Genomic DNA, 14,646 nt, shown 5'->3' on the forward strand with positions numbered 1-14,646 from the left:
GCTTATTCCTTCATTAGATTCCTGTTTTTAAATCATTCCTGTTTTGACTACTCGTCAGGAAAACAGAGGTAATTTAAGAGATCGATATTTGTATTAAATATTAGAAATAAGTATGCTTAATTTAGTGTTTCTGTGTAGTGAAGGGTAAATCTATAACAAAAACAGAACATGCTTGAAAATCTCAGCAGATCCAGCAGCATCTATGGAGTGAGAACAGAGCTAACTCTCCCAAAAACATTCTAAGTGTAGAATTCGCCGGAAAACTGGAGTAATTCACGCTGATTCTTTCAGTGGGAGTTCAGACTAGAATCTCCCGCACTCTGCGCACTGCAGAGGCCTCCAGCGTGAATATCATTAGATTTCAGGGGGTGGGGCCTATTCCCACTGGGGAGGCTGAAACCAGTGGGACTCTGTGCATGCGCAGTGGCCCCAAACCGTCAGCCTCCCGTTAGCTGGCCAGCTTGATCGCAGTGCTGCCCACAGCCCGATCGCAGCCCTCGACCATTCTCGGGTCCCCCCCATCCCAGACCATCCCAATCTCCAGCCCCCGCTCACGCAGTGCCAATCCCCCCCCCCCCCCCCCACCCCACCACCCCGGCAGACCCCTCCTCCCGGCAGACCCCCACCCCCTCCAGCCCGTCCCAATTGCTGGCCTCCCTCCCACCCCCAACGATCACAATGCAGAGTGGCAGCGGGATCCCCCAATCCCCACTGATCACCCCCTAGGCCCTGCCCCCAATAGGCCCTGTCCCCTAGGCCCCACCCCCTTGGCACTGCCTGATGGCAGCGCCGGGGTGCCCCCCCCCCCGGGCATGGGCACTTTGCCCCTTAGGCATGCCAGGGAGCACCCTTCACCACCCGACCCCCTGGGGGGACCCGATTGTTCGATTGCCCCCCCCTTCACTCCATGGGGTCAGGCTGCTAGCTTCCCGAAAGTGGGGAGCTAGTGTAATCCCCGCTGGAGTGAAATACTTTGGCGGGGTGGGAGAGGCTAGCGGGCCAGAGAATTCAGTCCCGGGCCTGCTAATCGTATTTAAATGATGTGTAAAATATAATTTAAATGCTAGCTCCGCCTCCCGCCGGACCTCCGGTGCTGGGAGATGCTAGTAGAGCACAATGGGATGGGAGAATCGCCCCCAATGTTTTGAGTCTCGATGATTGAGACTGAGATGAGGAGGAATTTCTTCTCTCAGAGTGTTGTGAGTCTTTGGAACTCCTTGCCACAGAGAGTTGAGGGGGCAGAGTCCTTGTGTATATTTAAGACTGAGATAGATAGGTTTTGGATCAGTAAGGGAATCAAGGGTAACGGGGAAAGGGCAGGAAAGTGGACATAAGCAATGTTGGATCAACCATGATCCTATTGAATGGCGGAACAGGCCCGAGGGGCTGAATGGCCTACTCCTGTTCCTGTTTCTTATGGTCTTCTTTCTAATGGAGAGCCCAAGTGGCAAAAGTGAGTTTATTTAGCAGGAGTCTGTCTTACACGACAGGCTAGGGCCTTATCTATTGCTTTCATGATATATTTCAGATAGAAAAGTAGATCAGCACTCATCAGCATGGACACTGACCTCCTCGCTATCATAGAAATCATAGAATCATAGAAACCCTACAGTGCAGAAGGAGGCCATTCGGCCCATCGAGTCTGCACCGACCACAATCCCACCCAGGCACTACCCCCACATATTTTACCCGCTAATCCCACTAACCTACACATCCCAGGACTCTAAGGGGCAATTTTTTTAACCTGGCCAATCAACCTAACCCGCGCATCTTTGGACTGGAATCATTTTACTGGAATGTTGTTATTGTAGGTGAGATAATTTGAAGCTGGCTGTACACAAACGGTTAGTACAGATTATATTGCAGGGCCAATGGCAATCATATAACAGATCATTGATTTTTAGTCATACTGGCACAACAAAAAAATAAGGTTGTAAATGTTAAAATCTGCATCTGTTGAAATTAAACACTTGTCACTATTGAGTTTGTGGTTCCACGGGTAATCAGATTGCTTTAGGAAAAGTCATTTGTTTCAGGTGATGTTTATTTATGTTGAACACAGATAATGCAAAATTACAATCACTGCTTGCAACTCAAGAATGAGAATCTGACATGCTGTGAAGCTCAGAAATTATATTATAAAAAGACATTTTGGTCTTCTGCACAGATCATTGAGGTAATATTTTGAGGAAGTCATTGACCAATGCAGACTATTGTGAATCTAAAATCGCCATGAATTTTTTACAAGAGTTTTACAAGAGTTTCCCACTTAATTTCTACTTCAATTTATGGATAAGCAGCATTATTCTGAGAAGTGTTTCTAAACAAATTTGACATCTTGGTCCTTAAGTGTTCTTATGTAAGTGTAATCTTTAACCACCATTAGCTGTTCAAGATTTTGTTTCAATGCTTATTCAGTTGCCTGGAGCTGAAGTAAGAAGCTTCTCATCCTGTATAAATTGAGATCAATGGACATCATTAAAAATGTAGTTCCCCATTGCATTAACAGGCTTCTAACGTGAGCAATATGAAATAATGTTAAATATCAATGGAATGCTGAGGTAAGTTAATATCAGCATAGGTTTTGTTTTCTTTCACAAGGGTTCGCAGTGCAAGAGGGCAATGCAGAGGCAGTGCCGGGGGGCAGCAGGCAGGCCCTCCTTTCCCCCGGGGCTACACTTACCTTTGTGCCCCCAGCATGTTCCCCTTGGCAACTTCACGTTTTGCAGAAGCTGTTGTAAACTTGTATTATTTGCAAACTATCTTCCACAACATTAGTGAAATATATTTAAGCCGCACACAGCATTCCAAATGTAACCTCACCAATGACTCATACAGGATTCAAACAAACCATTTGGAAAATGTGTAATCCACTTCAGAGGAATCCCAAATTGGTAAATCAATTTGCATTGTCTTAATATTTTAAATTAATAATCAATGTCTCATTCTGCTTTGTTGATGTAGATAAATTGAGTGTGTGGGCAAAAATGTGGCAGATGACGTATAATGTGGGAAAATGTGAAGTTCACTTTAGCAGGAAGAATAAAAAGGCAGAGTATTATTTAAATGCTGAGCGACTGCAGGTTGCTGAAGGATTTCAGTGTTCTCGTGCATGAGTCACAAAAAGTTAGCATGCGATGCAGCATGTAATCAAGAAGTGTCAGGGGAGTTGGTGGCGTAGTCATATTTCCGCTGCACTGATACTCCAGAGACCCAGGGTAATGTTCTGGGGACTGGGGGTTTGACTCCCACCAGAATTAGAAGTCTAATGATAGCCATGATACCATTATTGAAAACAAAACTGGTTCACTAATGTCTTTCAGGAAGGAAATCTGCCATCCTTATCCAGTCTGGTCTACATGTGCTCCAGACCCACAGCAATATGGTTGACTTGTAACTGCCCTCTGAAATGGCCCTAGCAAGCCAGTCAGTCCATGGGGCAATGCGCCATGGTCTATAAATGCTGGCCTTGCCGACACCTCATGAATGAAAAATAAAAAGCTGTCCTTTATTATGAGAGGAACTCAGCATAAAAGTCAGAAAAGTAAAAGTAAAGTTTATTTATTAATCACAAGTAAGGCTTACATTAACACTGCAATGAAGTTACTGTGAAATTCCCCTAGTCGCCACAGTCCGGCGTCTGTTCGGGTCAATGCACCTAACCAGCACATCTTTCAGAATGTGGGAGGAAACCGGAGCACCTGGAGGAAACCCACGCAGACACGGGGAGAATGTGCAAACTCCACACAGACAGTGACCCAAGTCAGGAATCGAACCCGGGTGCTCTGAGACAGTAGTGCTAGCCACTGTGCTACCGTGCTGCCCCAGGATGTCAGGATGTTACCCTTCAGTTATATCGAGCATTGGTGAGATCACATCTCAAATAAGAACCTAAGAACTAGGAGCAGGAGCAGGCAATTCAGCCCCTTGAGCCTGCTCCGCCATTCAATACGACAATGGCTGATCTCATCTCATCTTGGCCTTATCTACACCTTTCCGCAAGCTTCCTGCTGCTCAAAGACTGTGTGCAGTTTTGGTCTCCTTATTTAAGGCAGGATGTAAATGTGTTTGAGGTGGTTCAGAGAAGGTTTACTAGTTTGATACCTGGAATGAGTGGGTTGTCTTATGAGGATAGGTTGGGTGGACTGGGCTTGTTTCAACTGGGGTTGAGGAAAAATGAGGGGTGATTTGATTGAAGTATATAAGATCCTGAAAGGTATCTTATATAAGGATGTTTCCTCTTGTGAGTGAGTCCAGAACTGTTTTAAAATTAGGGGTTGCCCTTATAGGACAGAGAGGGGAATTTTTTTTCTCAGAGGGTTGTGCGACTTTGGAACTCTGCCTCAGAAGGCAGTGGAAGTGGGGTCATTGAATATTTTAAGGCGGAGATAGATGGATTCTCATTAGGCAAGGGAATCAAAGGTTATTGTGGGTAGATGGGGAATGTGGAACTCAATATAAACAGGTCGGTCATGATCTTATTGAATGGCTGACTTTGATTTGATTTGATTTATTATTGTCACACGTATTAACATACGGTGAAAAATACAGACAAAGCATACTGTTCATAGAGAAGGAAACGAGAGAGTGCAGAATGTAGTGTTACAGTCATAAGTAGGGTGTAGCGAAAGATCAACTTAATGTGAGGTAGGTCCATTCAAAAGTCTGACAGCAGCGGGGAAGAAGCTGTTCTTGAGTCGGTTGGTACGTGACCTCAGACTTTTGTATCTTTTTCCCAATGGAAGAATGTGGAAGAGAGAATGTCCGGGGTGCGTGGAGTCTTTGATTATGCTGGCTGCTTTGCCGAGGCAGTGGGAAGTGTAGACAGAGTCAATGAATGGGAGGCTGGTTCTGCTCCTATTTTGTATGTTTGTAATTACATAAATTTTTACTTAGTACCAGCAACTTATACCCTTACCTGCAAACTGGGAGGATAGTGAGCAGTATTGAAGAGTTTTTCAGGAGTGGTTTCTAACAGCTGTATGCCCTGTGGAGGGGAGAATTGCAATGACCATTATTACTCAGTCTGTTTCCCCATCCTTACAACAATTCCCATCTGGGAACCAGAAAAATGATCACATTTACAGAGGACGTTTGGAGTGCTGAAACAGCAAATTTAGATCAGCAAATAAAATTAAGCAGGACAAATGGGACGTGAATTTCCCGCCACTGTCTGCTGGTCGAGTAACGTACCAGGGCGGGAAATATAAGTGGGAACCGGAAGGCAGCTGGTAGGTTGCAAATCTCCCAGGCCTTTTTTTTTTGCATGACCAGCCTTGTACCGGGAAATGGCGCAAGGCTAATTTAAATATTCATATATGAATTTAAATCCTTTTAGCAAATGCCGGCTGGCATTGTCCGGGCTCACTTGGATTTCCGACCCCGCCGGTGAAGGTTCCCACCAGCGGGGATCATAGCTGGTTCCCAACAACGGGGATCGGATGTGATGGCCTCGCTAGTGGGACTGGAGGCCTTTGAGTGTCCATGGGAAGTTGGGGACGTGGGAGCAGTGCCCCTTGGAAAGTTCCAGCCTGGGACCCTGGTAGTGCCAGCCGGGCACACTAGCAGTGCGCATCAGTTATTGGGCAATGCCAAGGGGGTGGGGCCTGAGGGGGCATAGCCTCACAGGAGATGGGGCCAAATGGAGGTGGAGTCAGGGGGGAGGAGAGAAGGGGGGAACTCTGCACCTGGGGTGGGGGCTAGTGGCGGGGCTGGTGATCAGGGATCAGGGCTGGCCATCAGGAGGACGGCGATCCATGGGGGGGAATGCCAACCGATCTCCCAGTACACTGGGAGATTGGCGCATGCCCAATACCCCCCTGAGCACTCTGCTGCTGGCCTCTCCAGTGGGTTTAGGCTTTCGTGCCCCCCTCCCTACCCTACTGGCGTGAATCACCTGACAACCTCGGTATTGCACAAAGTGCAGTAAATTCATTAACCTCAGCAAAAATATTCAGAAGAAGGAGAGAATAAGATTGCAAAACATATAAAGGCAAGTGTGAACTCTGGGTATGCAAATACACAAGTTCTCGCAAATAAAATTGAAGTTTTTGAATAGATTAAAATCAAAGTCTAATCCCTGAAGTGGGACTTGTACCCAGAACTTTCAGAAACTAAGTGATAATAGTAAATGGAGACTGCGACCCAAGGCTGCAATAAAGGATATGGAGCCCTCGGAGCGAGAGAAAATTGAAGCCAATTTGTCAATGAGGTAGAAACCGAAGGTCATGGCTACTTGGGCAGCAGTGTTCCTGCACTCCTTTATAAAGAACAAAGAACAAAGAAAATTACAGGCCCTCCAAGCCTACACCGACCGTGCTGTCCGACTGAACTAAAACCCCCTATCCTTCCGGAGACCATATCCCTCTATTCCCATCCTATTCATGTACTTGTCATGATGCCGCTTAAAAGTCACTACCTTATCCGCTTCCGCTACCTCACCCAGCAACGAGTTCCAGGCACCACCCTTTGTGTAAAAAAACTTGCCTCGTACATCCCTTTAAACCTTGCCCCTCGCACCTTAAACCTGTGCCCCCTAGTAATTGACTCTTCCACCCTGGGAAAAAGCTTCTGACTATCCACTCTGTCCATGCCCATCATAATCTTGTAGACTTCTATCAGGTCGCCCCTCAACCTCCGTCGTTCCAGTGAGAACAAACCAAGTTTCTCCAACTTCTCCTCATAGTTAATGCCCTCCACACCAGGCAACATCCTGGTAAATCTTTTCTGTACCCTCTCCAAAGCCTCCACATCCTTCTGGTAGTGAGGCGACCAGAATTGAACACGATATTGCAAGTGCGGCCTAACTAAGGTTCTATAAAGCTGCAACATGACTTGCCAATTTTTAAACTCAATGCCCCAGCCGATGAAGGCAAGCATGCCGTATGCCTTCTTGACTACCTTCTCCACCTGCATTGCCACTTTCAGTGACCTGTGTACCTATAAACCCAGATCCCTCTGCCTATCAATACCCTTACGGGTTCTGCCATTTACTGCATATTTCTTATCTGTATTAGATCTTCCAAAATGCATTACCTCACATTTGTCCAGATTAATCTCCATCTGCCATCTGCAGAGACCTGAACCACCTATAACAGACAGCTCAAAGCACTGGATAAATATCACCAATGTTGTCTTTGCAAGATTTTCCAAACCTGATGGCATGAAAGGCAGTTCAAAAGCAGCCTCCTCTCCCAAGCCAACACACCCGACATGGAGGAGCTGGTCATTCAAAATCAGTTCCACTGAACAGGACATGTAAATGGTATGCCTAACACCAGAGTATCAAAGCAACTGCTCTGCTTGGAACTCGGTCATGGCAGGAAACTCCCAGGAAAACAACAGAAATGCATCAGGGATGTCCGAAAGGCAACCTTAAAGGGATCAAATAGCCCTCTCTACTCATGTGATTTCCTGGCTTGTGACCAGCTAAAATGGAGAAGGTCTTTGGGAAAGAATCCTCATCAGGAATTCACAGAGGCAAAGACAAGGTGTGGGAGAGAGCCCACAAACCTCCCAAAAACGCATCTACCTGACTGACCCCCCAAGCACCACTTGCCCCTTATGAGGTAGGAATTGGGGATCAAGCATTAGATTTATCATCGGACTTATTTCAAAACCGATCAAATCAGAGTGGAAGCAAACCATCGTCGATCCCAGGGATCTGCCTAAGAAGAAGAAGAATCTTACTGATTCAGGCAATGGTGTAGATGGTTTCTTCTTGAAGATGGATTTGTGAATGGTGTGATATATAGGAGCAATGAGAGATTGATCTAAATCCTGAGTTCCTCCTGTGTTAAAGAGAATAGGATTATTAATGATGATACCACATTGAACTGACTACAACAAAGACAAGTTTGAAGTTTCTAATTTTTTGATAGAAAATTGTTGTTCCCAAAATATCAATCAGTTGGAATAATATAGAACCAAAAATATAATCATTCAACAAATGAAATTGAAAATTTGCATCACAATGTAAACATTTCTTGATTTGCACAGAAGATATAAAATCCAAGCATTTTATGCCATGTAATTTTTATATTCGGAATAAAGACACTATTTCGCATTGCAAGTGAAATAGGCTATTTATCACAATTTTTAAAAAAGTTTTAACTTTTTAGACAGCTCATAGTTTTTTAAAAATTCCATATTAAGCTGGTAGGAGAGTAATGGCAATGTACCTGCCCTCATCTAAATCAAACAACACAACAGATTGAATTGCACTTATTATAAGTCTGTGGATAAACTATCCCACAGTCTCCCACTGCAGTAAATAGACCCCTACTCATCTTTTAAAGAATGAACTGCCGGAACTATGAATCATGCAATACGATTATGTAAATGTGGCGTTCAAAGTAGAAGAATGAAATGAATAATTAGCTGCATTAACTGAGACTAACACCAACCAACAAGACTAACACCCTGGCTTCTAAATTAGACATATTTTTACTTTACTTACCGGTAGCCACACTGACTAGAAAACCTATTATAACTGAAGCCAGGAAACCCACTGGGGTGTAATATCCATAGGACAAGGAGGAGATCTCTTCCCATATGTTGACCCTAAAGTAGATTTTTTAAAAGTTACTGATATTAGACATTCTTATATTGAACATGCAGTTTAAGTTAACATAATTTCAAAGTTTTAAGGATTTAACCAGCCCCCACTTTGTGAAAACACGGCTGGGGATTGGGCAGGTAAGTGGAATCATTTCTCCACTCCATTCCGATTCACTTCCCCCCATGTCCCCAGTGATAAGAATCTTGTAAGCGTCCAAACAGGACCTCTGTCACAAGCTGACAGGGCCCTCTTTAAATATGCAAATCTCGGCCCAAACACATTTGGGGACCTGAACAAATATTTCACATCCATGCCTGAGCTACATGAACAGTGATGATTTCCCTTTCCGACGTAATATGCCAGGAGGCGGATTGTGGACCAGAAGAGGACCATCCGAGAAAGCTCAAGTTTATTTTGGGGGTGGTGGGAAGGGGTGGATTTTGCCTTTGGCATGCTGCATGTGTGTATTAGCTCAGGAATTATGGATGGTAATAAACACTGTGCAGAGAACATTGCCACATTTGACCTTAGCTGAAAGCCAGGGACCGATCCCACGGTCCCCTGTCTTTTGCTGCACTCTGCTCCAAATCTGTTGGACTTTAACCTGGTGTTGTGAAACTTCTTACTGTACCTACCCCAGTCCAACACTGGCATCTCCACATCATGCCCACCCAATCTCGCAATGTTTGGGCCAGACTCTGGTGAAAGTCATGGTAATGAGGCCCTTTTTTACGGTCAGAAAGGCCTCTGGGTTACTGGATTCCGTGGTGTGCCACCTGTTTTGGGGTTTGTGAATACCATACGAGCACTTGCCCGACAAAGTCAAAGCCTTACTTTGGCCAACGGAGTGAGACTTTTTTTATTTGTTTACAAGATGTGAGAATCACTGGCAAGACAAGAGTTCATTATCCACTCATCCAGATGTGAGTTTCTCCTCCCAAGGCTGCAATTTATTATTCACAATATAGATTTTGCTGTTGAGTTGACTTTGCAATTTACAGAACCATGTGAATCTTATGGTATATTTATACCTGGTTTTAAGAAATGAATTGACTTACATTTTGTCTGGTGCTGGAGATGTTTCCATGGTTGTGAGTAAAGATGTTACATTTGTGGAGCTTGACAAGGTGATATTGTAAAGATGACAGCTTGCTGTTGATGTCTGGAGCTTCCTTGTAAACTTAGCAGCAGGTGGGTACACTTGAGAACCAATTCCCAAAAACACATTAAAGATGGAACTAATCAGCATACCCACAAATGCTCCCTGGGGTTAATGAAATAAAGAAAAGGTTGTCTTCAGGACATGGTATAGAATTAGAGACAAATCCATTACCCTGCCTTCTATGGTTGCTGTGGCCAGCTTCAGTTAACATTATTTTACTTTTATATATATATAATTCAAGTCTCTAAAGGTTTCTTCCAATTTCCTGCCATCACTTTGACAGAAACCCGGGAGAAATTGTGTCAGCATTTACAGGCAGTCATTGACTTTATGATGTTTGTGTTACAGTGAACGGCACTTACAATGTTTATAAATTAACACCCTGTTTCGACTTTACAACGTCGGTTTTGACTTTATGATGCCACACCAGCTTGTTCATACAAAGAACAAAGAAAAGTACAGCACAGGAACAGGTCCTTCAGCCCTCCAAGCCTGTGTCGATCATGATGCCCTATTGAAACAAAAAAAAAACATTCTGCCCTTACTCGGTCCATATCCCTCTATTTCCTCCCTATTCATGGACCCATCCAGATGCCTCTTAAATGTTGCTAATGTGTCTGCTTCCACCCGCTCATCTGGCAGTGCGTTCCAGGCACCCACCACTCTCTGCATGAAAAACTTCCCCCACACATCTCCCTTAAACTTTCCCCCTCTCACCTTGAACCTGTGCCCCCTTGTGATTGACACTTTCACCCTGGCAAAAAGCCTCTGACTATCCACCCTCTCTATGCCTCTCATAATTTTGTAGACCTCTATCAGGTCTCCCCTCAGCCTCCGTCTTTCCAGTGAAAACAATCCTAGTTTATTCAATGTCTTGTCATAGGCAACATCTTTGAGATCAGGCAACATCCTGGTGAACTTTCTTTGCACTCTCTCCAAAGCTTCAACATCCTTCTGGTAGTGTGGTGACCAGAACTGCTCGCAGTACTCCAAATGCTGTCTAACCAAGGTTTTATATAGATGCAACATGATTTCCCAACTCTTGTACTCAATGCTCCCGCTGATGAAGACAAGCATGCCATATGCCTTCTTAATCACCTTGGCCACCTGTGTTGCCACTTTTAGGGAACTGTGCACACCCAGATCCCTCTGTGTGTTAATACACATACATGCGCAGTGATGATCTGTGCTTCCCATCTGTGTGACTGGACAGATTGAAGCGTCTTTATTAGGTTGGAAATGAGTGGCATACAGGCGAATTATGAGAATAAAATAATGTCAGGAGTTTTTTGATCACTGTTGTGATTTCAATGTATGTATATGTTTACATTGTATTTAAAATATGCTCAGACATCGCAGACGTTCAAGGTTAAATAGGTAATTGACAGTGATCGATGGCTTCATGATGTCCCCTACACTAACCAAGGAACTTGTACTAAGGCGTGCAGACATCAACAGTCGCCTCAGTGCCTTGTCAGGACAAGAGTTGAGAGCATTTCTCACTGCTGGGTGCTCTATGAATGACTTCCAGCCTTGCTTCAGGAGCCAATCCCCCATTTATAACACTGCTCCTATGGAAAAATCGATTCCTGCTTACAATGTTTTGACTTATGACTTGGTTTTCAGGAACCAATTGTGTCATTTGTCCTCGGATTGCCTGTACTTTGTTCCTCCAGGTTTCCTGCCAATCTTCCAATAGAGTTGTGGGGTGGAATTCTAACGATGGTTAGTATTGAGCATTGACTGGTGTGGGCTGCACTTCGGTCCACCCTTGGAAGGAAGTCCCACCCATGAGCGCCGTCAGCCAGTCTGATTGGCTAACATCTCTCTAACTAGTCCAGGCACAAGGCTGCAGTGCTCTAGCTGTAACTAAGTCCTGAGACTGTTCTCAAGGTAAGTCAAGGAGTCACACGGCATGATCTTACCTGCCGTTCAAGCCATGTTCCCGCTGCAGTGAGGTCAGAGAATTTGTCAGCCAGCCAAATCTCCGTTCACTGTGCGGGATGGGAAAATGCCACCGGTGTGAACAGTGGTAAGATTCCGGCCATAGAAACATACAGCACAGAAACAGGCCCTTTGGCCCACCATGTCGATGATGACCATCAAATATCAAACTCTACTAATCCCATTTACCAGCAGTTGGACCATTGCTTGCTATGTCTTGGCGATTTAAGTGTTTGTCCAGGATGCTTCTTAAATGTTACGTGAGTCCCTGCCTGCAACACCCCCTCAGGCAGCACATTCCATATTTCCACCACACTCTGAGTGAAAAATCTTTCCTCAAATCCCCTCTCAACCACTTATTCCTTCCCTTAAACCAATGCACTCTGATCTTAGACACCTTTGTCATAAGAAAAGGATTCTCATGAACTACCCAATTATGCCTCTCATAATTATATATACCTCTATCAGATCCCCCCTCAGCCTCCTCTGCCCCAGGGAAAACAAACCCAGCCTATCCAGTCTCTTCTCATATCTGAAACTTTCCAGCCCAGGCAGTATCCTGGTGAATCTCCTCTGCACCCTCTCCAGTGCAATCGTGTCCTTCCAATAGTGTGGCGACGAGAACTGCACATTCCATCTGTGTCCCAACCAATGTTTCATAAAGTTGTACCAAGACCTCCCTGCTCCTATATTCTATGCCCTGGCTAATGAAGTGGAGATGCCGGCGTTGGACTGGGGTAAACACAGTAAGGAGTCTAACAACACCAGGTTAAAGTCCAACAGAGAGCATTATCTCCACTCACATTGTCTGTACCTTTAAGACTTGATTAGCTGTAAAGACTCGCATTCCAATCAATTTTCATTATTCTGTAAATTGAGTTTGTGTCTTTATATGCCCTGTTTGTGAGCAGATCTCCCACTCACCTGACGAAGGGGCAGCGCTCCGAAAGCTAGTGGCGTTTGCTACCAAATAAACCTGTTGGACTTTAACCTGGTGTTGTTAGACTCCTTACTGGCTCATGAAGGCAAGCATTCCTTCCATATACCTTCTTCACCATTCTATCTACCTGTGCTGCCACCTTCAGGGATCTATGGACTTTTACACCAAGGTCCCTTTATTCCTCAATGCTCCCTAAGGACCTACCATTCACTGTGTTTATCCTACCGTTATTAGACATCCCAAAATGCATCCGCTCACACTTATCAGGATGAAATTCCATCTGCCATGGCTCTGCCCAATTTACCAGCTGATTAATGTCAGTCTGTATTCTCAGACTATCCTCCTCACTATCAACAACTCCACCAATGTTCGTGTCATCTGCAAACTTACTAATTATACCTTCTACATTCACATCCAAGTTGTTAGAACCATAGAAACCCTACAGTGCAGAAAGAGGCCATTCGGCCCATATTTTGTTAATATATACAAAACAAACAGCAAGGGTCCCAGCACCGATCCCTGTGCTACACCACTGGTCACAGGCTTCCAATCACAAAAGCAATCCTCCACTTTTACCCTTTGCTTTCTATTAACAAGCCAATTTTGGGTCCAATTCACCAACTTGCCTTGGATCATATGGGCTCTGACGTTTTGGACCAGCCTTCCAAGTGGGACCATGTCAAAGGCCTTTCTGAAGTTCCAGAGTCAGGAGGAAGGGTATGCCCTGGGGGTGGTTGGGAAAGTGGGTGATTGTGCCATCCAGGGGGTGGGGGGCCAAAGCGGGAGGTAGGAGGGAGGCCAGAGGACCAAGATGCTGGAGGGGAGGATGCCCCAAATATGAAGGGACCTTCAGATTGATGCACTCAGTCCCCTTTCCCACCCGAGATGGAGAAAACTTTATTTTGCTGTTTCCCACCCTACTCTCACCCGCTCCCACCAGCCTAAAGATTGAGGCTGGGTGAGAAAATGCCATTAAGCGACCACTCAAATATCTTAATATGTTAAAGGGCAGGTTTCTCGCCCAAGGCCATTCCCACCCAATCGTAAAATTGCATCTGGATTGTGGCGGGCGGAATCTCAGGGAAATCCAGTCGATGCAATTTTACACTCCCCACTGCCTGACCTCAGAACCCTTCCTGGAGCGGGGGGAGGGGGGGTTTGGGGTAGGGGAGGGGGGTGTAAAATTCTGCTTGTGGTGTGAAAATAGAAGAAGTACTTGGAATTTCTAGTTTCAAATCTTTACAGTTGCAACAAAAGCTGCTAACAATTGAAGTGTTGAGAGATTTTATTTCACGAGTTCTTCAAAAGCCATGGCGGCAGTGGATGTGCCTCGATTGGCCATCGTATTCCTGGAAAAATTAACCAGGATTGTTGCATCTGAACACTATCCATGCCGAGAGTTAGCACATGGATTTCAGGATCAGGCATTGGTTATCAATGAATGCCATTCATCGCTGGCCAAACGGATTCCGTTCATTGACCATGGGTAACTGAAAGGTCATTGGTATGTCACTTCAAAAAATGGAGCACAGAGCGCACCTGATCACCCCACAGAAGGATAGAATATTGCTAGCCTCTGGGCATGTGTGCTGTGCTAGCATCTCAAGAGTAAGGATGAATTGGGCACATTGCTATTAAAGCACCCAAAGCTGTGGAGCACCACATCTCTCATAGCTTTCTCAATCACAGCCCCCCTTTCATTACTGTTTCCTTTGAAATTTACTTTCAGAGAAAAGGCAAAAGGACTAATGGATCCAGAACTCAATGCTACATTTATCAGACTCCTCATCCAACGGAGGAGACAAAGGAGGACGAGGTGTCGGTGTGCGCAGCTCCAGCAGAGGGCAGCACCTGGGGTGACACAGCCAAAGGGAGCCTGAGCATGAAAAGGAGGCTGAGGAAGAGAGACCCAGAGAGCAGAGACGACTTGCCACACCAAAAGTTTATCGTCAAAGAGTCTCCTACTTACAGATGAGTGAGAGGCAGTGCTGGGTATGCCTGCAATTATCCAGAGGCTTTGTACATCACACATGCTCAAGT

General features: G+C 45.1%; 1 protein-coding gene across 1 annotated transcript in view; it reads right to left on the bottom strand.

Moving 5' to 3' along the window:
- Window positions 1-1,900: 1,900 nt before the first annotated feature.
- LOC144502065 (sodium-coupled monocarboxylate transporter 1-like) overlaps window positions 1,901-14,646 on the bottom strand; it is a 79,642-nt gene continuing 66,896 nt past the window's right edge. Inside the window, exons 14-18 of the mRNA XM_078226072.1 lie at window positions 9,619-9,824; window positions 8,459-8,562; window positions 7,690-7,790; window positions 4,919-4,987; window positions 1,901-1,909 (exon numbers count right to left, since the gene is read on the bottom strand). Of these exons, the coding sequence (XP_078082198.1) occupies window positions 1,901-1,909; window positions 4,919-4,987; window positions 7,690-7,790; window positions 8,459-8,562; window positions 9,619-9,824 (489 nt within the window). The remainder of the gene's footprint in view (window positions 1,910-4,918; window positions 4,988-7,689; window positions 7,791-8,458; window positions 8,563-9,618; window positions 9,825-14,646) is intronic.

Source organism: Mustelus asterias, chromosome 12, assembly GCF_964213995.1.
Source record: "Mustelus asterias chromosome 12, sMusAst1.hap1.1, whole genome shotgun sequence".
Lineage (NCBI taxonomy): Eukaryota > Metazoa > Chordata > Chondrichthyes > Carcharhiniformes > Triakidae > Mustelus > Mustelus asterias.